Genomic DNA, 24,886 nt, shown 5'->3' on the forward strand with positions numbered 1-24,886 from the left:
TTTACCCCAAAGATACAGACGTAGTGAAGAGAAGGGCCATATGCACCCCAATGTTCATAGCAGCATTGTCCACAATAGCTAAATCGTGGAAGGAGCCGAGATGCCCTTCAACAGATGACTGGATTAAGAAGCTGTGGTCCATACATACAATGGAATATTAGTCAGCTATCAGAACAAACAAATTCTCAACATTTGCTGCAACATGGACGGCACTGGAGGAGATAATGCTAAGTGAAATAAGTCAGGCAGAGAAAGACAATTATCATATGGTTTCTCATCTATGGAACATAAGAACTAGGATGATCGGTAGGGGAAGAAAGGGATAAAGAAAGGGGGGGTGATCAGAAGGGGGAATGAAACATGGGAGACTATGGACCATGAGAAGCAAACTGAAGACTTCAGAGGGGAGTGGGTGGGGGAATGGGATAGACTGGTGATGGGTAGTAAGGAGGGCACGTATTGCATGGTGCACTGGGTGTTATACGCAACTAATGAAGCATCGAGCTTTGCATCGAATCCACGGATGTACTGTATGGTGACTTTCATAATATAATAAAATTAAAAAAATTAAAAAAAATATCATCCTTTGCAACTTTCTTACCTGTCTGAAAGCTGCCAGAGGGAATGGTTTCTATTTTACCTGACAATGCTTAGAGGAGTAATGGTGGCATAGCTTGGATCTTGGACTGGCAGAAGCTGTTGAAAGCGGTGATAGGCCCCATGGTGCATTAAAGCTGCAGTGGGATTCTATCCCTGGGACATATTACAGTGGCGGATGTAATAGAATATGTCTAAGGCCCCAAGAAGACACTGAAATGAGACTCTGGGAAATTAAAACATTTAAAAGCACACACATACATGTAGACCCAGGCAGGATACATAACCAGAAATGACCAAAGTAGATTTTAATCCTTATCTTGAGCGGCTCCCAAGACTCAAGATATACCCTACTAATTAATGACTGTTTTCCATACTAGTTTGCAAAGACTGAAGTGGCTATTTTATCAAATGGCCAACTTTTTAAAACAAAACAAACAAAAACAGAAAAAAAAAACCCACAAGACATTTAAAGAAAGAGGAAAACATAGTTCATTCAGAGGAACAAACTCTCCAGAACCCATACCTGAAGAAACACAGGCATAGGACTTACTAGACAAAGAGTTTAAAACAACTGTCCTAACCTTAACAGCTAGATGGAAACTATGGACAAGACCTAAAGGAAATCAGGGAAACAATATATATATAAAAAATTAGAATATCAGCAAAGAGATAGGAAATATAGATATATATATATATACATATATATATAAATATTTATGTATATATACATATAAATAACAAAGCAGGAAAAAAACAGTAGAAAGACTCATCATACTAAGACAGAACAAAGGATCAGCAAACTTGAAGACAGATCGGAGGAGTAAAAAAAAATTTAAAAACCCCAAAACAACAACAACAACAAAAACCAACAAAGGAAAATGAACATAGCTTAAGGAATTTATGGGACATATTAAATAGACTGATAAACGTATTATAGGAATCCAAAAGAAGAGAGAGGAAAAGACAAAGCTATTTAAAGAAATAATGACTGAAATAATAACATCCCAAATTTGGGGAAAGATATGTATATACAAATACAAGAAGCTTAACAAACTCCAGGTAGGATAAACCCAAAGAGACTCACACTGAGACACATTATCAAGTTGTAGAAAGTTAAAGACAAAGAAAATGAGAATCTGGGGTTGTGAGATGAAGCCCCACATTGGGTGTAGAGATTACTTAAAATCTTTAAAAAAGAAATAAAAGTCAAATGCATAAAAATAATTATAAATCTGTTAATACATAATATGTAAAGATTTAATTTGTGAGATCATTAACATAAAAGTGGGTGGCAAAGCTGTAAAGGAGGGTTTTTTTAATGCAATTGAAGTTAAATTAGTATCAGTTTAAGATAAATTGTTACAACTTTTGGATGTTATATATAATCTTCACAAAGAAAATATGTAGAATATACACAAAAGGAAATGAGAAAGGAATCAAAATTTGTCACTAAAAAAATCACATAACACAAAGGAAGGCAGTAATGGAGAAAATGAGGGACAAAATAGCCATGAGGCATATAGAAAACAAAATAGCAAAAGTAAGTCCTTCTGTATCATTAATTTATTATTTTTTAATGAAGTTTTTATCTATTTATTTGACAGAGTGAGAGCATGAGTAGGCAGAGTGGGAGGGAAAAGCAGACTCCCTGCTGAGCAGAGAACCCAATGCAGGGCTCGATCCAGGACCCTGGGATCATGACCTGAGCTGAAGGCAGACTCTTAACCAACTGAGCCACCCAGACTCCCCTCATTAATTACTTTAAATGTAATCAGGTTAAACTCTCCAATCAGAAGATATAGATTGGCAGAATAGATTAAAAAACAATACACCATATGCCAACTATATGCTATCTATAAGACATTCACTTTGGGTTTAAGGACATGCAGAGGTTGAAAGTGAAAGGATGGAAAAAGATATTCCATTCCAATAGTATCGAAAAGAGAGCAGGGTGGTTATTCCAATATCAGACAAAATAAACTTTTGAATACTGTTGTAAAAGACAAAAAAAGGATAGTATACAGTGATAGTTCTTAATTTAACTCATCCAGAAGCTATAACAATTATAAGCATAAATGTACCAAACAAATGAATGCTAAAATATTAAAGCAAATATTGACAGAATTGGAAGGGGAGATACCTCTACAATAGCAGTAGGAGACTTCAATACCCCATTTTCAATAATGGATAGGACATCCAGTCAGGAGATCAAGAAGGAAAGGAAGACTTGAACAGCCCTATAGACAATTGGACCTATCAAACATATACAGTACTCTCCTTCCAACAACAGCATAATACATATTTTTCTCAGGTAACACATGGAATATTCTCCATGATAGGCCATATGTTAGATTATAAAACATGTTAATAAATTTTAAAAGATTGAAATCTTAGAGTTTCTTTTCTAAACACATAGAATGAAATTAGAAAGCAGCAGAAGAAACACTGGAAAATCCACAGATATGTTGAAATTAAATGGGGCACCTGTGTGGTTCAGTCGGTTAGATGTCTGATTCTTGATTTTGGCTGAGGTCATGATCTTGGGGTTGTGAGATGGAGCACCAAGTCTGCTCCACACTGGGGGTAGAGCCTCCTTGGGATTCTTTCTCTACCCCTCCCTCTGCCCCTCCCCCACTGGCACTCGTTCTCTCTTTCTCTCTCTCTCTCAAATAAACAAACTTTTTAAAAATTAAACAATACACTCTTAGACAACCAGTGGGTTATAAAAGAAATCACAAGAGAAATTAGAAAATATCTTGGGAAAAATGAAAATGAAAACACAATGTATTAAAACTTATGAGATGAATGAAAGAAGTACGAAGAGAAGTTTATAGCAGTAAACACATTTAAAAAAAAAGGTCTGAAATCAACACTCAGACCTTATACCTTAAGGAACTAGGAAAAGAAGAATGAAGACCCAAAGCTAGCAAAAGGAAGTTAATAAAGATTGGAACAGAGATAAATGAGAGACTCAAAACAATAGAAAAAAATTTAATAAAACCAAGAGTTTTTTTTTTCAAAATGATCAACAAACTTGACAAACCTTTAGCTAGATTGACTAAGAAAAAAAGAAGTCTGAAATAACTAAAATCTGAAGGAAAAAGGGGACGTTACTTTGATTTTACAGAAATAGAAAGGATTCTAAGAGTACTATAACCAGTTGTACACCAACAAATTGGATGTTGTAGATGAAATGGACAAATTCCAAAAAATATAACTTACCAAGACTGAGTCATGAAGAAGTAGAAAATATGAATAAATCTTACAACTAATAAAAAGATTGAATCAGTCATCAAAATGCCAACAAACAAAAACCCAGGACCAGATGGCTTCACCAGTGGATTCTACCAAGCATTTAAAGAAGAATTAATACCCAGTCCTTCTGAAGCTCTTACAAAACCTTGAAGAGAGAGGAACACTTCCTAACTTATTCTATGAGGCCAGCATTACCCTGATACCAAAACTTTTATGGAATAGGCACTATTATCATACCCATTTTATGTGAGAAAGGTGAGACACAACAAATTGAAGTAATTTGCTCAAGTTCACCGCCAATGACTTCAGGATCTGAATTCACGTACCCTGACTTGCAGAGCCCACACTGTTAACCAGCCTCTCGCTACTAACAGGTGTAAAGGAAAATAATCAAATGAAAGCCACAGAAAAATCTCTGCTTTTTTTTTTTAAATCTTAACAACATTTATTTTAATTTTGTTCTTTTTCATCTGGGCCATTAAGACCTAATATTTATCTCAGGGTACTGTGTTTTGGTACTCAGTTTAAGTTAGTTGCCAAAAAAACTAAATGAACAGCATTTCTCTTTCCCTCCCTGCCCTTCAGTTGACTCTGGCAGGAGGAATCAAGGAGAGAAATGAAGATACAGACCTACATACTGTTTAACAGTTTCTCAACACTTGTTTTCCTAGTAAAAAGACCATAACTTAACATATCCCTTCTTAATGGACCTAGAAATTGATGAAGCATAGGTCCAAAATAACATGTTGTAAGGTTTTTGTCTGTAAAGGTTAAAGAATATGTATTCTCCATTCCATTGCAGGAGACAAAGGGATTGTGAGTCCCTCTGTATCTAGGCTGCAAGATGGAAGTAAGAATGTGGTAACTTACCCTGGCCGTGCTGTGCCACAGGATCCCCCATTCCCCTATGTGGGTGCAAGATTTTTGGGGCCCCAGGATACCCTCTAGTAAAGCCCTTCTCTGTGAGGAGCAATGGGTGAAGGAGGCAGAGAGAGAACCAGATACAACAATAGAGTGACTTTACAAGGTCAAAATTAAATTTCCCTCAGATTTTAACAGTTTCAAGCCTGAGGTGGTATGGCCTTGCTCCTGACCCCCACCGCCTAGCCCATGACTGTAACAAATACTTAGAAACAAGTGACTTTTGGGGCACCTGGGTGTCTCAGTAGGTTTAGCATCTGCCTTCGGCTCAGGTCATTATCCCAGGGTCCTGGGATCAAGCTCCACGTCTGGCTCCCTGCTCAGTGGGGAATCTGCTTCTCCCTTTGCCTGTCCCCTTTCCCTCTCCCTGCTCATGCTCTCTCTCTGTCAAATAAATAAATAAAATCTTAAAAAAAAAACAAAAACCACCGAATGGTGACTTCATTCAGAACATCCAATAAAGCCTTCACTTGAGAGAAGCTCCCAGGCCTAGACCTGTAGTTAACCAGTGTGGTAAGTCAGGTTATTGTTTTCATTAGCACTGTGGTCCATTTCAAAACAGCTAGTCCACGGAGGGGTTCAGTCAGACAGAAATCTCTGTGACACTAGGGCTGCAGATCTGTGCTTCCGTAGGCTTGCCAGTTGATTAACCGTTCCCCTCCGCCATTTTCAACAGTTTCTTTGAGGTTTATATAATTAACATACAGTAAACTGTGAGTATGTTTCTTTTTAAATTAAAATTTTAGTAACATTCCATTTTTCTATCCTAAAGCTACCTCCTGAACCCAAAGTTGTTTCATTTGATTTTTGTTTTGTTTTTAATCTTTTTACAGAGCATATAGGATTGGGCAGTGCAGGGATGTGAAAGTGTTTAGGCTGATATCTTTGGGAACTGTGGAGGAGATCATGTACTTACGACAGGTATACAAGCAGGTAAATATATTTCCCTTTTCCTAATTAGGAAGTAAACATTTGTCTATTTCAAAAATTTCAGAAATTTGTGTAAAAATATGTTTTTCATTTTATTCTAATGATAATATGGAATTTAATAAGATTATGAAATACACTGTAGAATGTATTCTGTAAAACAGATTCTTATGTTCATTGAACTTCAGAGCTGAAATTTTCTTTGAGCAGTACTTCTTAAGCTTTAATATGTGTATGAATTACGTAGGGAACTTTAAACTACACATTCTGATTTAGTAGCTCTGGGTGGGGCCCAAGAGTCTACATTTTTAACAAGCTCCCAGGAGTGCCAGCACTACTGCAGACCACAATTTGAGTAGCAAGGTCAACAGCTCCCCAGTCTGTGGGCCAAGACAAAATTGTATGCCACAGATGGGATACAGGTGTGCTGACACATTGATCTCACAGCTGTCTGGGCGGCATATTACCTAAACCAACTTCCAGACTTAAGAAAGCTTTCCAGGTAGGTGTTCATGTTACCATTTTCTGTCTGTACCATTGAACGAAGACTAAGGGAAAAATCCCTTAGAGATATCTGATGCAACCATTTCATGTTGTGCATAATAAAACTGGGACGCGGGGACACCCCAGTAAATGGAATAACAGGAATAGTGTGCTAACGACTGTGCTGGTGCTTTTAGTGTTCATCTGAAACTTTATTAACTCTCTAATATCCTTAGGATGTCAGTTACTTCACCATTTATGTCTCTAAATGAACCAAATTTATTTAGTTTATAATTGCTCACTTGAGAAGATCTGGAATGAGGTTCAAGTTTAATTATAAATGTTAAATTTGAATTACTCCCTATATATTCCGTTGGCATCTATTTAAGAGCAAACATCTGCCACATGTGGTGGTAGTTAACCTAAGAATGATCCAATCTTAAATTTATGCTGTTTTCTTAATTCTAAAAATAGAATTGTACACAGCAGTTTTTGTTTTTTCTTAAAGCACTTAGCTCTGTAAGAAACCTTTCATCTTTTTGTTCTTTGGTGCAGCACAACTACTTGAACATTATTTTGTTCAGATAGACTTAACCAGTGTTGGAAAAAAGTAGAACATTATCCTTTTCATCTTAGGAGCAGTTCTTTAGAATACTGTCTTAGACGTGTCACAATCCAGTGTAATTTTTCTGTCCCATTACTATATATATGTAGTAATTTTCTACATATATACTATATATATGTGTTTGTATATATACTATATAATACTGTTACTTCAGAAGATGAGGATAATGTCAGTTTTTAGAAGTTTGTATGCTCTACTTGCTTATTAAAATATTTTTAAAGCATGAGCCCTTTAGGAAAGATTCAGCCATACAATTTAGTAGGCACAAGTAGGATAATATGGCAGTTGTGGGATGAAAAGGCAAGAGATGTGATTTAAAGGTTGACTGGACTTTGAACCAAGAGTGCATATGGCATACACACTCTAGCTAGCTTTCTGAGTATTCCTCAAATCCCTTGGGGAAAAAGAAATCCAAAAATGATTTTTTTTTAATTTTATTTATTTGAGAGAGAGAGCAAGTGCGCAGGAGTGGGGGGAGGGCCGGAGGGCGAGGGAGAGAGGAAATTTCAGGCACACTCTGCTTCTGAGTGTGGAACTCCATGTGGGGCTCAATCCCATGATCCTGAGATCATGACCTGAGCCGAAACCAAGAGTCAGACACTCAACCAACTGAACCACCCAGGTACCCCCACAAATGATGTTTTTAAAAAACTAAAAATTTTGGAAAGTAAGAAGAGTTCTATTTGTGGCCCAGAAGTTATAAGGAACCCTAAAAGACAAAAGGCATTTGGGATCAGATTGAAGGAAGAAGTCAAACTAAACTCAGAGACTATTAAAAAGGGTAGATACAGTTTCCGGATATTCTGAGTTAGAGTCAGCAAATACTAAAAAAAAATGTAGGGAGTCTTAGGTGACTCTGATGCCCTGTCTTTGGTATATCATTGATGACCTAATAAGATGGATTAACCCTGTACAATCTTACCCCAATTGCAGCAAATTACAGCCAACAGAGGTGTCTGCTGTCAAGTAGGAACAGTAAATAGAAATACTGGAAGCAAAGAAGCAAGACAGAGTTCCATATTTTGCTGAAATTGAGAAGAAAGTCCCTCCTGTTGCCCAGAAAATTAAATACTTGCCCTGTCCCTGCTCTGAATGATCACTGCAGTAGGCTAAGAGAAGAATGTAGGGTATTTGAAGACAGATGAATACCCAACAAAAAATAATTGTTGAACAGTTTAAGAAAAGAAACACTATGAAAATGGTCCTCAAAGATACCAAGTCCTAATCCCTAGAATCTGTACATGTTATTTTATGTGGAAAAAAGGATCTTTACAGACGTGATTAAGGATTTTGCAATGGGGCGATTAGCCTGGATTAGCCAGGTGGGTTCTAAATCACAAGTGTCCTTATAAGAAAGAAGCAAGGGGAAATCTGACACAGAAGTGAAAACAGTGTTACCACAGAAGCAGAGAATGGAGTGATGTGGTCACATGCTAAGGAATGCTGGTAGCCACCAGCAGCTGGAAGAGGCAAGGAATGGATTCTCCCCTAGAGCATCTGCAGAGAGGATGGCCCTGCCAAAACCTTGATTTCAGCCCAGTGATACTAATTTCAGACTTCTGGGCTCCAGAACTGTAAGAGTAAATTTCTTTTGATTTAAGCCACCAAGTTTATAATTTGTTAAAAGAGCCATCGAAACTATTATAGGCACTCAAAAAGGAGAAGAGATAGCGGAAGAGGAAGAACAATTAATGTCAGAAAAGACAAAAATTAATAGAAAAGAGTAAAATAAATTTTTAAAAATATACAAGTAATATTGTCAAAAGATGACTGAGGGGGCGCCTGGGTGGCTCAGTCAGTGAAGTGTCCAACTCTTGATTTCGGCTCGGGTCATGATCTCGGCTCGGGTCATGATCTCATTTGTCATAGGACCAATCAAGCCCCAGGACTGGCTCTGCACTCAGTGGGGAATCTGCTTGGAGATTGTCTCCCTCTGTCCCTCCACTATCTCTCTCTCTCTCAAATAAATAAATCTTAAAAAAAAAAAGTGAGGTTGTAGGATCCTAGAAATAAGAACAGACTACCAGAAAAAGAATCCATTAACATCCAGGAAATGAAGAACTCCAGAGATAACCTGAGTATCAGAGAGCAATGTTTTCATCTAAAAGAGAGAGCTAAACAATTGTTCTAGGTTACAGAGCAAAAAGACAAAGAATACATGTAAGAAAAGTTAGGGGAAATGAATTCTAGGTCTAGAAGTTCTATTCCAGTCTTATAGTTGAAGAGGAGAATAGAAGGAAATGAAAAAAAACTCGAAATAAAGGAAGAAGCTATAAAAAGTAGAAAACAAAGAGTCCAAGAATTACATGGGCTCATGTAATTATACGAGTGCTAAACAGGACGAATGAAAATAGATCCACACTTACGACACCATTTTTCAATTATTATAAAACACCAAGGATAAAGTGAAAAGTCCTTTAAATTTCTAGAGAAGAACCTTCTGAGGAGAAAAAAAAAAACATTACCTGTGATAGTTCTAGGATTAGATAAACATCTAACTTCTACTAGTGATTCTGGATTTTTAGGAGCAATGGTTTCAAATGAGAGAAAATAATGCCTTATATTGTCAAAGAAAGTGAATTTTTAATTCAAACCTTTCTCATAAAACAAGATCCTAACCTAAATGACTTCCACAGTGAATTCTGTCAATTAATATTCTTTTTGAAAACAAAGGAGGAGGGAAAGATACGGATGTAGTGAAGAGAAGGGCCATATGCACCCCAGTGTTCATAGCATTGTCCACAATAGCTAAATTGTGGAAGGAGCCGAGATGCCCTTCAACAGATGACTGGATTAAGAAGTTGTGGTTCCATATATGCAATGGAATATTACTCAGCCATCAGAAAGAACGATTAACCAACATTTGCAGCAACATGGACGGGACTGGAGGGGATTATGCTAAGTGAAATAAGTCAAGCAGAGAAAGACAATTATCATATGGTTTCACTCGTTTATGGAACATAAGAAATAGCAGGGAGATCAGTAGGAGAAGGAAGGGAAGAATGAAGGGGGATAAACAGAAGGGGCAATGAACCATGAGAGACTATGGACTCTGGGAAACAAACTGAGGGCTTCAGAGGGGAAGGGGGGTGGGGGAATGGGATAGACTGGTGATGGGTATTAAGGAGGGCAAGGGCACATATTGCATGGAGGACTGGGTGTTACATGCAAGCAATGAATCATGGAACACTACATCAAAAACTAAGGATGTGTACTGTATGGTGACTAACATAACATAATCAAAAAATTTTTAAAAAGGAGGAGAACACTTAGAACTTGTTTTAAAAAGAAAAATGTTGATACCAAAATTTGCCAAAGATATTACAAGAACAGAAAATTATAGGCCAATATCTCTTATGAGCATGAATGTAAAAATCTTTAATAAAGTCTCTGTTAGAAGTTGAATTATGTGCACCCTCCAAAGAAAAGATATGTTAAAGCTGTACCCCTGTATGTAACCATGAAGGGGATCTTATTTGGAAGTAGGGTCTTTGCGGATGTAATCAAGTTAAAATAAGGTTCTACTGGATTAGGGTGGGCCCCAATCCAATGACTGATATCCTTGTAAGAGGGAAATTTGGATACAAACTGACACTGAGGGAGAATGACTTTGATGATGGAGGCAAAGATTGGAGTGATGCAGTTACAAACCAAGAATGCCAAGGATGGACAGGGACGAAGGGTCTTCATTTGGGACATCCAGACAGAGCATGGTCCTGCCAGCATCTTGATGTCAGACTTTAGCCTCCAGAACTGTGAGAGAATCAATGTTTGTTGTTTTAAAGCATCCAGGTTGTGGCATTTCATTTAAACAGTCTTAGGGAACTAATACAGCCTCAAAGGTAAATATTGTAAATTTTTATTTTTTAAGATTTTATTTATTTATTTGACAGAGTGACAGCCAGTGAGAGAGCAAACACAAGCAGGGGGAGTGGGAGAGGAAGAAGCAGGCTCCCAGTGGAGCAGGGAGCCGGATGAGGGGCTTGATCCCAGAACTCTGGGATCATGCCCTGAGCTGAAGGCAGATGCTTAATGACTGAGCCACCCAGGTGCCCCTAAATATTGTAAATTTAACTACATTTGTATGTGAAACTGTATGACAAAGTACCTACAAGCCAAATTTAAAAAGTCTAGGACATCATTAGTTTTTGATGCAGTGTTCAACGATTCATTAGTTGCATATAACACCAAGTTCTCATCACCACACGTGCCCTCAATAATATATGCTGGCTAATTGAATGTAATAATAAAAAAATTAAAATAATTTTTAAGAAACAAATCAGAAAATACCAGATACACATTATTAAAGATGGAGCTAAGAAATAGTATAAAATGCATGAATATGAACCAAGAAACGCTCTCCTGTATACCCCTTTTTAATGTCCAGATAATCAATATAAAGAGTTTTGGGGGGTTGTGCCTGGGTGGCACAGTGGTTTAAGTGTCTGACTCTTGGTTTCAGCTCAGGTCGTGATCTCAGGGTCGTAGGATCAAGCCCTGCATTGGGCTCCACGGTTAGTGCGGGATCTCTCTCTCTTTCTCTCTCTCTCTCTTTCAAATGAATAAATCTTTAAAAGAAAAAAAAAATAAACAGTGTCTAGGAGAAAAATTTCCATGTATATAGTAAACAAAGGATTAGCATCTATAGTCATAAAGAACTTCCACAAACTTCCACAGAAGACTATGATTAGGCATTTTATTGAAGGAAAAATACAATGGTTAATGCATATAGGAAAAGATGCCTAACCATAGTTGTAATCTAGAAATATAAAATACAACAATACTGTGTTATGCACATTCTGCAAAAACTTTTTTGTACGTGGGTTTTTGTTTTGGAGGGGTTAGGGATATAGAGAGATTGATACTATTCATTGTTGGTGGGAGTATTTGTAAAGAGGTACTTGTACTATTTTTGAGAATATAACTTGGTCCATTTATTTTATAGGCTAAGTTAACATTTTAAAACACATAGCTCCTTCTCCTTATCTGTCTGACAGAAATACTCTCGTATACGCACAGTGAAGGATAACAAGGATTTATATTCAGCATTGTTAGTATTTGTTAAAAAAATGAAAAAAGAAACAGCCTAAATGTCCTGTAGTAGCAGAATAATAACATAAATTCTGATACACGCAACAGAAAAAAAAATTATAGAGCAGGTGTACTGATCTGGCAAGACGTCCAAGACGTTCTTAAGTGGGACCAAAATACCTGACTTGCAGAACAAGGTTATCAGTTATGTTGATGCATAAAGTTATTTCTGTGTGTATATATAAATAGCTGTAACTGCACTGAAAAAGATCTAGAAGGATATACCTAAACATTACAGTGTTACTAAGACTGATGAAGGATGATCTGTTTTATTCAAGGGGGACTTTCACTTTGATATTTTGTTTGCATTTGTTGTGATAATGTATTCAGACATTTTATACTTTTAAAAAATAAAACACCTACAAAGAAACTGTACTCCTTCATGTTTGGAGCATTTCATATAATCTAAGTTCACCTTAATTTCTGAATGCCAAACTTTAGATTATATGAAATGCTCCAAACATGAGTACGGTATATATAGATACATATATATGAAAGGTGAATAAATATATATAATTTAGAAATACATTTGTGTTGGGGCGCCTGGATGGCACAGCGGTTAAGCGTCTGCCTTCGGCTCAGGGCGTGATCCCGGCATTATGGGATCGAGCCCCACATCAGGCTCCTCTGCTATGAGCCTGCTTCTTCCTCTCCCACTCCCCCTGTTTGTGTTCCCTCTCTCGCTGGCTGTCTCTATCTCCGTCGAATAAATAAATAAAATCTTTAAAAAAAAAAAAGAAAAAAATACATTTGTGTTTGCAGAAGAATTGCAAGAATAGCCCAAAGAACACCCAGTAAACTTCACCCAAATTCCCCAGTTGTTAACATTTTTTCACATTTGCTTTTCTCTTTCCCTCAGCCATGATCTTTATTTTTCCGAACCATTTGAGAGAAAGTTGCAGCTTTATCACTTCTAAGTTCTCTAGTGTGTATTTCCTCAAGGAAGGACACTCTCCTCTTTGTATGTACATATAAAAATAGTTTTATGCATGTGAATACTCAGTATTGTGTGCTGTTCTGCACTTGATTTTCCTTCTATTCTCCTCTCCAGAATACAGTTATCCCAGTCAGGAAACTAACACTGATACAACATTACCTTGTAATCCACCAAACTCATTCAGATTTCACCAACTTTCCTGGCAATTTCTTGTCTCCTTTTTCTTTTCTGGTTCAGGATCCAAACCGGGATCGTGGTCGTGGAGTGTTTCTTTTCATGTCTCTTTAGTTTTCTTTAAACTAGAGTCATTAGTTACCCAAGCTTTCCCTGTCTTTCGTGACCTTCACAGTGTTAAAGAGTAAGGCCTTTCCTTGTGTTAGCTCTCCTTTAAAGTAGGCCCATTTGATGTTTCCTCATGTCCAGATTCAAGTCAAGAACTCCTGGCAAGAATAGTTTAGAAACAATTCTATGCTCTTCTCATTGCGTTGGTCAGAAGGCACTTGGTGGTGACCTTTATTTCCAGTCAGTTTTGTGTCTGTCAGCTTTCTTCACTGCAGAGTCACCGTTTTTTCCCTTTATGATTGATAAATATTTTATGGGGACATCCTCTGAGACTATGCCAATATCCTGTTCCTTGTTAAGCCTGTACCCATCAGCCTTAGCATTCATTGGTAAGTCCCACCTGAATCAGCTACCGCTATGATGATTGTCAGATGGTGACTTTTCAATTTCCATGATTCCTTCTTATTTGTTGCTATTCTACCATAAAAAAGATTTTTTCATTTTTTTCTGTATACTTATTTATTCCGTATGGACTCATGGGATCCAGTATTAGTAATAGGTTACGACCTATTGAATTTCACTGTATATTTTGATGTTAAAACTGTCTCACTTTGGTCCAGTGAGCACCCATTCAAAGTGGGTTCTGTGGCATTTTGTCAAGCCTCTATCATTCTTTTTACACGTCCTTACTATGGTGGGCTGAATGATGTTCCCCCAAGGATGTCCACATCCTAATCCCACAAACCCACCTGGATTCTCTGGGTGAGCCAGTGTAATCACTGAAGGGAACAGTTGGGCTGGAGGTTCAGAGAAAGGAGAGAAGGAGGAAATGTAACAGCAGAAGCAGAGGGTCAGAATTATATGAAGATGCCACACTACTGGCCTTGAAACTGGAAGAATGACTCCTTAACATGACGAACATTACTTCTTTTCTTTCTACCTCTTGTACATCTTGTATATTGTTATGAAGAAATCCAAACGTTTTGTAGTCTTGAATGAGTTTTTCTTAAGCCAGAAACTGAGCTATATTTTTCAATTACTGATTTTTTTCCCCTCACGCTCTTTAATTCTAGCATTATTTTCTTATAGCAGCCTATAGATGGATGTATCTGACCTTCACTTTTACTGGAGCCACTCTGAAAAACTTATTTTATGTACAAAATAATGTGTTTTCTATAAATTTTGTTGTAAAACTTCAGTAGGGAACCTATAAAGATGCACATTAATGCTTACAAATTACTTTGGTGATTATATTTAGTAGTTTGCAGTCTGACAATACAGTGTTTAAAGGAGAGTCAGTAGCAAAGGGTAAAATCATTAACTGGACCATCAGGTACATCAGTTGCTATGGAGATTTATTTTTCCCAGACTCTAGCCTATGTTTCTGGAATATTGATACCATCTGATCAACCTGGATACTGATCCAAAGCTTCCTCAAACTAAGTTCCCAAGGGTCTTGTTTTAAAAGGGACATCCTGGAGATGAGAAATTGTTACAAGTCTAAATTTTGGATATAGCCAAATCCAGGTATAAATTCTAGAAATGACACTTCCTAGCTGGGCAGCTATGAGAAGACACTTTATTTCTCTAAACTTAAGTCTTTATTTCTAAAAGGGAGATAATAATGTCTAATAGGTAGCTATTAAATGAGAGAATGTACAAATATTACACAGCAGCTATTAATAACAATTATTTTAGTTGGCTAGAGTAATTTATTACAGTACAAATCAACTTAAATCACAATACAGTATCACTTCTTACTAATCCTTACATAAACAATAGACTGAAGTTATGTTCCACTCTGTGCAGTCTTTGTTTCTTCCAAGAAACTTTAAAGTGTACATAGGGTTAATCACATTGTATTTACATTGCATTTAGTAAAATATCTAGTGAATAAAGAAATACACTATTGTTGTTAACTAAAGTGGTATATGTCCTTCAAGGTTTCTCCTCTGTTCAAAAGTGTTTCAAAGATGCGATGTTTCTAAACAGTGATTGGGCTTTTGCTGTTAGTTGACTATATAATTGATGGCCACAATTAGTTTGACAGAAACATAGTTATCATGTAATTACTTAGGTTATAATTTAACTTGGTGAAATAGTGATATTTTTGTCAGTAAAACTACTAAAAGTAGTTCCTGTTGTAATGAATCTGGAAAGGAGAAAAGTGTATTCAAATGTATGATTTTATCATTAAACATTTTACATCAAGTGAATATTGCATAGTGATGGAATCTTGACTCAGTTGGTAGAAAACACATAAAATAGGAAATGTAAGAGCTCTTCTTCAATAAGACTGGCCCGATTACTATTATTTCACCATAATGGCAACATCTGCCAGGGAAATTAAAATAAAATTTCCTCCCTAAGGAGATTCTGCCTGCTCCAGCTAAAGCTGTGTATATACAGGGAATGCCAGGAAATTCTGACATATTGTTGGAGCAAACACTTCAAAAATATCTTGTGTTTTTTTCTGTTTTAGCAACTTCACTGTGTGGTGGTTGGAAGTGAAAATGCCAAGCGATATTTTGAAGCGGTTCAAGGATCAAAAGAGCATCGAGGAGAGCTTTTTGGGGTCTATAATCTCTTCAAACTAAGGTCCCAAGGGTCTTGTCTAACAAGGGACATCCTCGAGGTGTGAAATTGTTCCCTGACCTTTTCAATAATATTTTAAATACATTTTCTCCCTCAGGAAACTTGAAATATAATTGCTGGTACCTTTTCAGAGAAATTTGGGGTTTTCTTAGTAAAAAATGCCTTGTGTTTAGAATTTTGACTTTCAGAAAAATCGGAAGTGGATTACTGTGCCTCTAAACTAAGATTTCCCCGTGCATAGTTGTAAAAAATGTACACACACAAATACAGATACATATAGTAGATTGTATGACCTCCAAGACCATTTTCAGACTGGCAAAGAGAAATATATTATTTTGAAAGCAGCTGCTAAAGTCAGGAACTAAAAAAAGAGACGAGAGAGACTTTCCTAAATAAACAAAAATATAAAATGTGTTTTGATTAAAAGTTACCAAATACTCCCTGAGATGCACTCTCATGTCTCATGGAGATTTTTGTTTTCTGTTCCCAATAAAAATTCCACACCAATATTTCAAACTCTCCCAGTTGTGTTCATCCTCAGCATACAGATGTTTCTTATTCTTCAAACAGAAATTTGTCTTTTTTTAAAAACTCCCTTAAATTCTTTGATATGCCAGGATATTAAGGGTATTAGCCTGTTTTCTAGTTGATACTGATATGAGTATCATAAGATCCTCGAATATCATCTTTTTCAACCCACTCATCATATAGATGAGGAAAATGAGTCTCAGAAAACTCAGATATTAGCTTCCAGGACTTTGTACCTTCACGCACTTCATTGATTTAGTCAGTTTCATAAAAACGAGTCAAGAACAATTGGTCCCTTTCCTTAAAGAACTTAGACCATCTTGATGAGAGGTGAAAGAGAACATTTACATAATGAGCATGTAATATCAGTAAGCATGTTAAGCAAGATGGCTAAGAGGAAGGCATGCATTGTGTATATCCTGTGAATATTGCAACTATTACACAGTGTCTGATGTATACTGATGAATTTTTATTTTATAGTAACTATTTGATTTGAATTCAGTGGCCCATTTGAAGTCCCCCTGTCTGGATGCTGGGGCACCTGTCTGGGTTAGTCAGAAGAGTGTGAGACTCTTGATCTCAGGGTTGTGAGTTTAAGCCCCATGTCGGGTGTAAAGATTACTTAAAGATAAATTAAACAAAAATAAAGTCCCCCTGTCTTTTTCTTGAATATGCCATCTCTTTCATGGACTTGTTCTTTCCCATTCCTTTTTTATAATCAGTAACCTTGTTAGTTTTCCAGACCCCCCTCAGATCCTACATCGTTCTCAGAGTAATACCCAACATACCAACGTATATTTATGTTTCACATTTGAAAATATTGTCTTTAAAATATGTTAGCATTGTATTACTTATCCTGTTTTCTCTCACTTATCAAGTATTTGAGTTCTCTATTTTATCAGAATAGCAGCCTATTCCTTAAGCAATTGTTAGGTAAGACATTCAGTATGACAAGTTATTAACTGGAAAGTTTTCTTGTTTTCTGGTTGTCCTAAGTATATCCTGTTTCTCCTCCAGGATTATTTATTAATGACAGGACTCTCCATGTCTTATATTTTGTTTGTGGTAAAATGTGCTTAACTTCTTACTAGGCACATCATCAGCACCCCAATATTAAATTAAATTTTGAATTAAAATTGCTCATTTGTTATCAGCCAAACTTTAAAATCATTCAGGCCGGGTGCTTACAGGCTAGAATAAATCTCTTCCCCAAAAAAATTAATAATAATAATAATAAAATAGGCACCACTAGATTCATGCTGCTTTTGGCCAAACAATGTTTTAAAATATTATTATTCCAAGCCCTATATAACAAAAGCATATATCACAAGATAAAAGAATTATTTCACTTCCTGCAATACATTTTTAATTTTTAAAGGTTGTAGAAAATCCCTTTAAAAATGTTTGAAGACATAGAAATTTTCATTTATAGAACCCTTTTAATCTGATGATTTCCAGGCAGTTTAGTTCTACTTTGCACTGACTTTGTTATCTGTATATCATGGTCTCCCTTTAGGGAGATATTGAAAGCTAATTTCACAAATATTTATTGAGTATATGCTAAATGTCAGGTACTACAGATCATAGAGCTAGGCATACAGAAAAGAATAAAATAGACAAAAAGTCATACCTTAAAAAAATTTACATTCTATTTTGGGGAAACAAATAATAAACCAAAAAAATGATACATATGGCCTATTATGACAATAGGCTCTAAGGCTAAAAATATAGCAGTTAGAAGATGACTTCTAGAGATCTAATGCCCAGCATCACGATTATATACTATATTATATACTTCAAAATTGCTAACGGAGTAGATCTTAAATGTTCTCACCACAAAAAAGAAACAATCGTTCTGTGGCATGATAGCAGTGTTAGCTAAAGCTACGTGGTAATCATATTGCAATATATAAATGTATCAAAACATATTGTACACCTTAAGTGTACACAGTGTTATATATAAATTATATCCTGATTAAAAAAAAATAGAGCAGGGTAGGGAAATGGAAGACTGTCGAGGAAAGAGCATTGCAGTTTTAGATGGAGTTAGCCAAGGAAGTGCTCACTATGAGGTTGCAATTGATTCTTTGAAGAAATGAAGGAGGAAGATGTGTTTTACACAGAGGAACAAATGCAAAAGCCCTGCCAGAGGAGTATGCCCAGCAGAGTTTCCAGATGGCAGGAAAGCCAGAGGGGCTGGAGTGGAATGAGCAAGGGAGCAAGAGATGGGGCCAGAGAGACGACAGGAAGCCAGATCATGCGCGCACTTTGACTTCAACTTTTGAGTGAGACAGAAAGAAACTAGAGGATTCCGAACAGAAGAAAAACATAGTCTCCCTATGCGATCTAGATTAAATATTAAGAATTAGGCTCTAGAAGTACAAAAGCAGAAGCAAAACACCAGGTAAGTGGCTACTGCAGTAATCTAGCCAAGAGACTCTGGTTTGGACCAGAGTGATAGTGGTAGATGGTGTGAGAAGTGGCTGCATTCCGTATATATTACCCAGGTGGTGCTGACAGGATTTGCCGATGGATTAGATACAGGGTATGAGAAAAAAAAGAGGAGTTAAAGATGCCTCCAAGGTGTTGGGCCTGAGAAACAGAAGACTGGAGTTGCCATTTACCTATTACAAAGGGGTTCCAATAGGATTGAGGATTTCTGGTGCTGCCTGTTCCATCCATTGTAGCCATCTGGCTTTAGAAACAATGAATACAGTACTGGGATGGAGACCCCCGCCCTTGCAGTAATAGCCTCTAAGCGTTGGGGGAAAAAGGTCTCAAAGAGCTATTTACCATTCTCTACAGTTCTGGAGGGGAGATTCTTACGTGTTGCCCTGGATACCAGGTGGCTGGAACCATGCCATTGGTAGATATGTGTATTTGTAAGTTGGGCATTTGTAATTCTGGTGATGGTAGTAATATATTCCCCCTTGTTCAGTCAGCAAATAAAGCTTTAGAAGAGAAATAAATTGACATCCTTTTGAAGGAGAATTAAATGGTCAAGAATCTAGACCATTAAGTACCTTTGCTGAATGGTATACCAAAAGTATTTAAAAACATAAATACTTCCCCAAAAGATGGAACAAGCCTGTTACACAATTAGGATCTTTTTTTCTTTTTTTAGTTTCATATTAGATGGACCTTTTCATTTGATGTTTATTATACCAAGGAATCAATCAACATATTTTAGTGAAGGGAACTTGACGTTCTAGCCTATATTCCCTGCTCTGCTGGGAAGCCTGCTTCTCCCTCTCCCACACCCCTGCTTGTGTTCCCTCTCTCGCTGGCTGTCTCTGTCTCTCTGTCAAATAAATAAATAAAAAATCTTTAAAAATAAATAAATAAATAAATAAATAAATAAATAATTTTTAAAAAGAGCTAAAGCAAGCTGCTCTCAGTTTGCTTTTCTTAACTCCAAGTTTTAGCATGCCATTGCAATTATTTATCTGGTTGTTTTTACCCCATATTTTACAGTTATTTGCATTCTTTATAGAGAGAAGGCAAAGTGGAAGCCGGGATCATGACGGCCACAACGTGGCTGAAAGAGGAACCTCCTGTACACAAACAAGAAACAGTAAGCAATTTTTGAATCTGTAGCCTAGGACTCCTAGAAAATATGTATTGGGACAATTTTAAGTTACTTTTCCTTTTTCTTCATTTTTCAATGTGTAAAGAAAAAGTTCTTTAAAAAAAGAAGGACACAAAGTCAGAGGACTGTCAGTTAAATTAACAATCTAGGCTAATTTCACATTTTGTATCATAAGAGAAAGTCAAGAACAATCACCAGTCATTTATATCCAACTGCAATTTTAACTATACTGAACTATAAATCCAAAATTAAATATACTGTATATATAGGTGAACAATCTGACCTAACTAAACAGTTTTTCACTAACCAAAAAATTAAATGGAAAAATAGTAATCAGGGTATGTTTAAGATTATTATTTCCAAGCATCAAAATTATTCTCTGATTCAAACATATTTTATTTTAGTTGAGTCCTTGATCTTGTGATCTTTTTGGTAGTTTGTCATCTCACATACTACAAAAACTACGTTGTCATCATAAGGCCCCTTTAAAAGTAAGAATCCACATGTGGAAGGTTGTTGTTGTTGTTGCTGGTGTTTTCTTGCTTTTAGGGATTTAACTATACATTTATACTAGTTTAATGATTTGGAACATGGGGTGAACATTTTTCTAACTTTATAGAAATACGTGAGTAGCAAATGTTGGCAGAAGTATTACTGGATTTAAAAAAAAAAAGTATTACTGGATAATACTTTCCCCAAATCTTTTACTAATAAAGCCTTGCTTTTAAGAAACTGAAGGATATATTTAGCTCTGATTGACGTAAAAATAATAAATACTGGATTTAAATTTGTAGCAAATTTTACTTTAGAAAATCTAAAATATTTTCTTTATTTGTGATGGGCAAGATTCTATCAGATCTTATTATTATTTTTAATCTCTTTGAACCATTTTCCAGTTGTGAATTCTTTACTTTGTTAATGCCTACAAATTTGTTNTTGTGAATGCCTACAAATTTGTTTTTCTCTTAAAGTGTGATTGGAAAAATGCGCTCTACTACATTAAGCAAGTTGTGTACTTTTCACTTTTGAGACCAGAATCGGTCCCTACATCTTAGAAGCTGACTGCTCTGCTCTGTGTTTTCCTTATAGATAATTGGATTATGTGGTATTCTGTTTAAACTTTTACTTATTTTGGAAAGTTATTCAACTTGAAAAAAGAGTGTACCAGACTGTAATATTAAATCCTTTACATTTGTTTATAAAATGTACTTCGGAAAATGCCAAGTGATATATTAGTTACGTGCCCAAATTTAATTCCCTTCCAGTGTCATAGGTTTGATATTATCTCGAAGTTGTCTAATGTTTCTGTGACTGCTTCTTATGTAGTCTATAGAGCCTGACCGTCAAGAACAAGGAGATCTAGAGCAAGCTGCAGAGTCGCCAACAAGAGAAGCCTGTGATATCTGCAGTGATTTTAGTGATGATGAACCAGTGGGAAACTCAAGAATGAAGACTGCTAAACACAAAGCATCTGACTCAAGTAAAGCTTCAGGTTCTCCTGGACAGCTTACCTTACTCCACTGTGGTTTCTCTAAATTGTTTGAAACAAAATATAAGGCAGTTGAGGATAGTGATGGAAATATTGCCTCTGACGATGAAAGTTCTGATGAACAGCCCATGTGTCTTTCAACAGAAGCCAAAGATGTTGGTTATCAGAAAAGTCATGACTCTCTTGGTACTTCAAAACACCAGAAATTAGCTAACATCCTAAATCCAAATGAAAAATGTATTTTTGATAAAAGTGAGAAAATATTCAAACAAAATATTTCTTCTGAGTCTGATGAGGAGAAAATTTTTAAAAATACAGCTGACCACCATTGCATTTTACAGAATGTCACAGAATCAGAAGATAGTGATGTCGTCTTTCCCACACAATATACAACTCAGACATGCCCTAAGAATGGTATAAAGTTTAAGTCACTTGTGAATGAATCTCAAGATTCCGAAACAGAAAATCCTGTAAAGATAAGAAGTAATGGTGATGATAGAAAGACTGGTGTCAAAGGAAATAGGCTAATTTCAAAACAATTAAATCCTGAGAATGTGACCCTGAAGTCTATTATGAAAAGAAAAGGCAGTAGTGGTATTAGTGATGAGTCTGATGACATTGAAATTTCCTCTGAGTCAAGAGCGAGAAAGCGAAGAGCTACTAGTTCTTTGAGATTTAAGAGAAAAAAGGAAACTAAAAAGGAACTTGTCACTTCTGAAACAAAGAAGAAAACAAATCAATTGAATGCAGCAGATGGAGATTGTAACTCTCAGGCTATTGATGATTTTTCATCCTCAGATGATGATTTAACTCTTCACCACATCAATTTCTCTAAACAGAGCCGTACACCAAAAACTATAAAAGATAAAATCAGTTTCTCTTCAAAATTGCCTAACCATAAGGAAAATGGAACTTTAATGCCAAGAAAATCAATGAAATTTTCAAATGAGAAAGTTGTCCATCAACAGCAGGTGTATGAATCAATGGATAAATTTTTAGGTAATTATAGATACATTTTGAAAACTTTGTGTTACATATTTGTTTTGTGCATTCCGATAGCTCTGTAAGAGATTCTTGAATTAGCTTGTAAAATAGTTTTATAATCAAGATGCTACATTGAGGCACAAATGATGAAGTGGGTGGATGGCAGGATAAAAGGAAGACCACCTCGGTCAACACAGAGAACTTTGTCATCCACCCTAGGACCCCCTCCATGTGCCCCCATCTGAATCATAGCCCCCACCACGCTTCATGTAGTCTTGACCTGTAGGTAACTGTAAATTCAGTGCTCCTCTTCAGCCCTTATTCAGTGTCTCGCCTGTCAGTTTGGTTGTCAGAAGCTTATTTCCGAGTAGATCGCTCAGGAAGTGCATGAGAATAATATTCCCTGAGATTCCTGTTGGTAACAGTTTGTGCCCTTTATACTTCAGAGTCATTTTTGACAGATATAAAATCGTTGACTTGCACTTTCTTTTCTTTAGTATATTAAATACGAGGCTTCATTTTCTTTTGGCATGAAGTGTCATATCACATGTTCTTCTTCCCCCTTGACGCCCAAAGAATTTCTTTTCTCTTCATTATTGTCCAGTAAGTTTACTAGATTACATTTGAATGTTTGTCTTAGTTAAATTGCTAGTTCCATTCATTTGAGCTCCACCTTCATGACCTAATTATCTCCCAAAGGTCCAACCGTCAGATACCATCACTCTAGGGATTGGGGCTTCAACATATGCATTTTGGAGAGACACAAACATTCAGTCCATAGCAGTGTTGGTTATTCTGGGTCAGTGTTGTCATAATATAGTTTCAATTTGGTTTTTATTTCAGGAAAGCTTTCTTACTCGTATTTGTAGTTACTTTTTCTATCCCTTTGATTTGGCTTTCTTCTTCAGACACTCCTGTTACTCAAATATTCAGTTTTCTTTGCCTGTCTTCAGTATGTGTCACATTGTCTCAACTCCTTTGTCATTTCTTTTTGCTTTTGAAAAATATCTTTCCATTTTTCTTAAAGCATTAGTTATTGTTTGTTCCCTCTTATGTTCCTGCAGTTTAATCTTCATTTCTGACTTTTTTTTAAATTGCTAAACCTTTCCTGAGTCCTGTCTACCCATTTCTGAGTTATTCTATTTCTGACTTATGTTGTTGGTTCCTGTATCTTACCATTTTCTTAATGTCTTTTACCTCATTTTGAAGTCAGTTACAATTTTAATCTGCTTTGTGAGCACATGTTTATGGCATGTTTTCATTCTGCTGCTTATTCTTTTTTCTCATAATAATTTTTGTGAGATTTGACCCTCTTGCTCATTTTTTATAGAAATTATTTTCGCTGAATTTTTTAAGTGACGCAGAGTTTAGGAAATTTTTTCTAATTTCACAAAGATCCATATCTGTTTTTTTGTACAGTGCTCAAAACAATGGTGGGATTTCCTGCCTCTGTCTGTACCCACTGCTTTGCTTTAGACCTTCTCTTTCCCTCATTCCTAATCTTCCTATCCTGTTCTTTGTCACTCCCTCCCAGCAGTTTTTCTTCATTATGTGGCCCTCAACTGGGAGCCCTGGTGGGTCAGTTTGGAGAGCTCCTAAGAGTTAGTTTGCTTCATTCTCTCAGGCCTTCTTATCGTAAGCCCCCTGCACTCATTCAGCGTTGGAGAGTGGAAAACCTTCCCAGATTCAGCTACTCAGCTCCAAGTGGCCCACTGTGCTCTCCAGGGCACACCTGTTGGCTCTTCTAGGCTCTTCTGTTCTCAAATCCATCACATGCCACCCTGATGCTTCCTTCACCCACACCCTGATGCTGTGCACAGTGTAGCTATTGGTGGATTGTCCCCATTTATTTGTATTTTATTGTTCATGGGGGAGTGTCTTGTTATCCTAATTTGCTGTATGTGTTGTCTGTGGCCTTTTGTTTTGCTCACTTATTGCTGGCTGTTTTATATAACGATTCAGAGATTGAAAAATTCCTTCCACCACCATCTGCTGAGAATCTGTTTAATGATTTTAAGAGTTAGCATTGCTTTTATTTTATTTTTTTTAAAGATTTTATTTATTTATTCAACAGAGACAGAGACAGCTAGCGAGAGAGGGAACACAAGCAGGGGGAGTGGGAGAGGAAGAAGCAGGCTCATAGAGGAGGAGCCTGATGTGGAGCTCGATCCCACAGCGCCAGTATCACGCCCTGAGCCAAAGGCAGACGCTTAACCGCTGTGCCACCCAGGCGCCCCAAGAGTTAGCATTGCTTTTAAAAGTATCTGACTCATTCCCAAAAGAAGAACTATGTGAACGAAGCTGATATATAAGCAAAGGTAGTTTGATACAGGAACTTTAATCATTGTGTTTGACTTATTTACGTATCAAGCTTTCTTTTGTGGTTACTCAGAAGTTCATTATGACATATATTTTGATACCCTTGTAACTAAGTACTGGACTAGCCTTTGGTTTGTGTGCTGTAATTAGATTTAGGTTTGAGGAATTGTTGCATAAACTGTTCTTTAAAAGATCAGCTGAGCTTTGTTTTTGTTTTTTACTGTGTAAAAGATGTCAGTAGTGTGGAACTAATGCTATTTT

General features: G+C 36.5%; 1 protein-coding gene across 2 annotated transcripts in view; it reads left to right on the top strand.

Annotated features, from left to right (window-relative positions):
* Positions 1-24,886, top strand: part of ERCC6L2 (ERCC excision repair 6 like 2) — a 139,485-nt gene that overhangs the window by 83,139 nt on the left and 31,460 nt on the right. For both annotated transcript variants that reach the window (XM_034646666.1, XM_034646667.1), the window contains 4 exons: positions 5,610-5,709; positions 15,604-15,756; positions 19,738-19,818; positions 21,160-22,321. In XM_034646666.1, coding sequence (XP_034502557.1) covers positions 5,610-5,709; positions 15,604-15,756; positions 19,738-19,818; positions 21,160-22,321 — 1,496 coding nt within the window. The remainder of the gene's footprint in view (positions 1-5,609; positions 5,710-15,603; positions 15,757-19,737; positions 19,819-21,159; positions 22,322-24,886) is intronic.

Source organism: Ailuropoda melanoleuca, chromosome 17 (genome assembly GCF_002007445.2).
Source record: "Ailuropoda melanoleuca isolate Jingjing chromosome 17, ASM200744v2, whole genome shotgun sequence".
In the NCBI taxonomy this organism is placed as follows: Eukaryota; Metazoa; Chordata; class Mammalia; order Carnivora; family Ursidae; genus Ailuropoda; species Ailuropoda melanoleuca.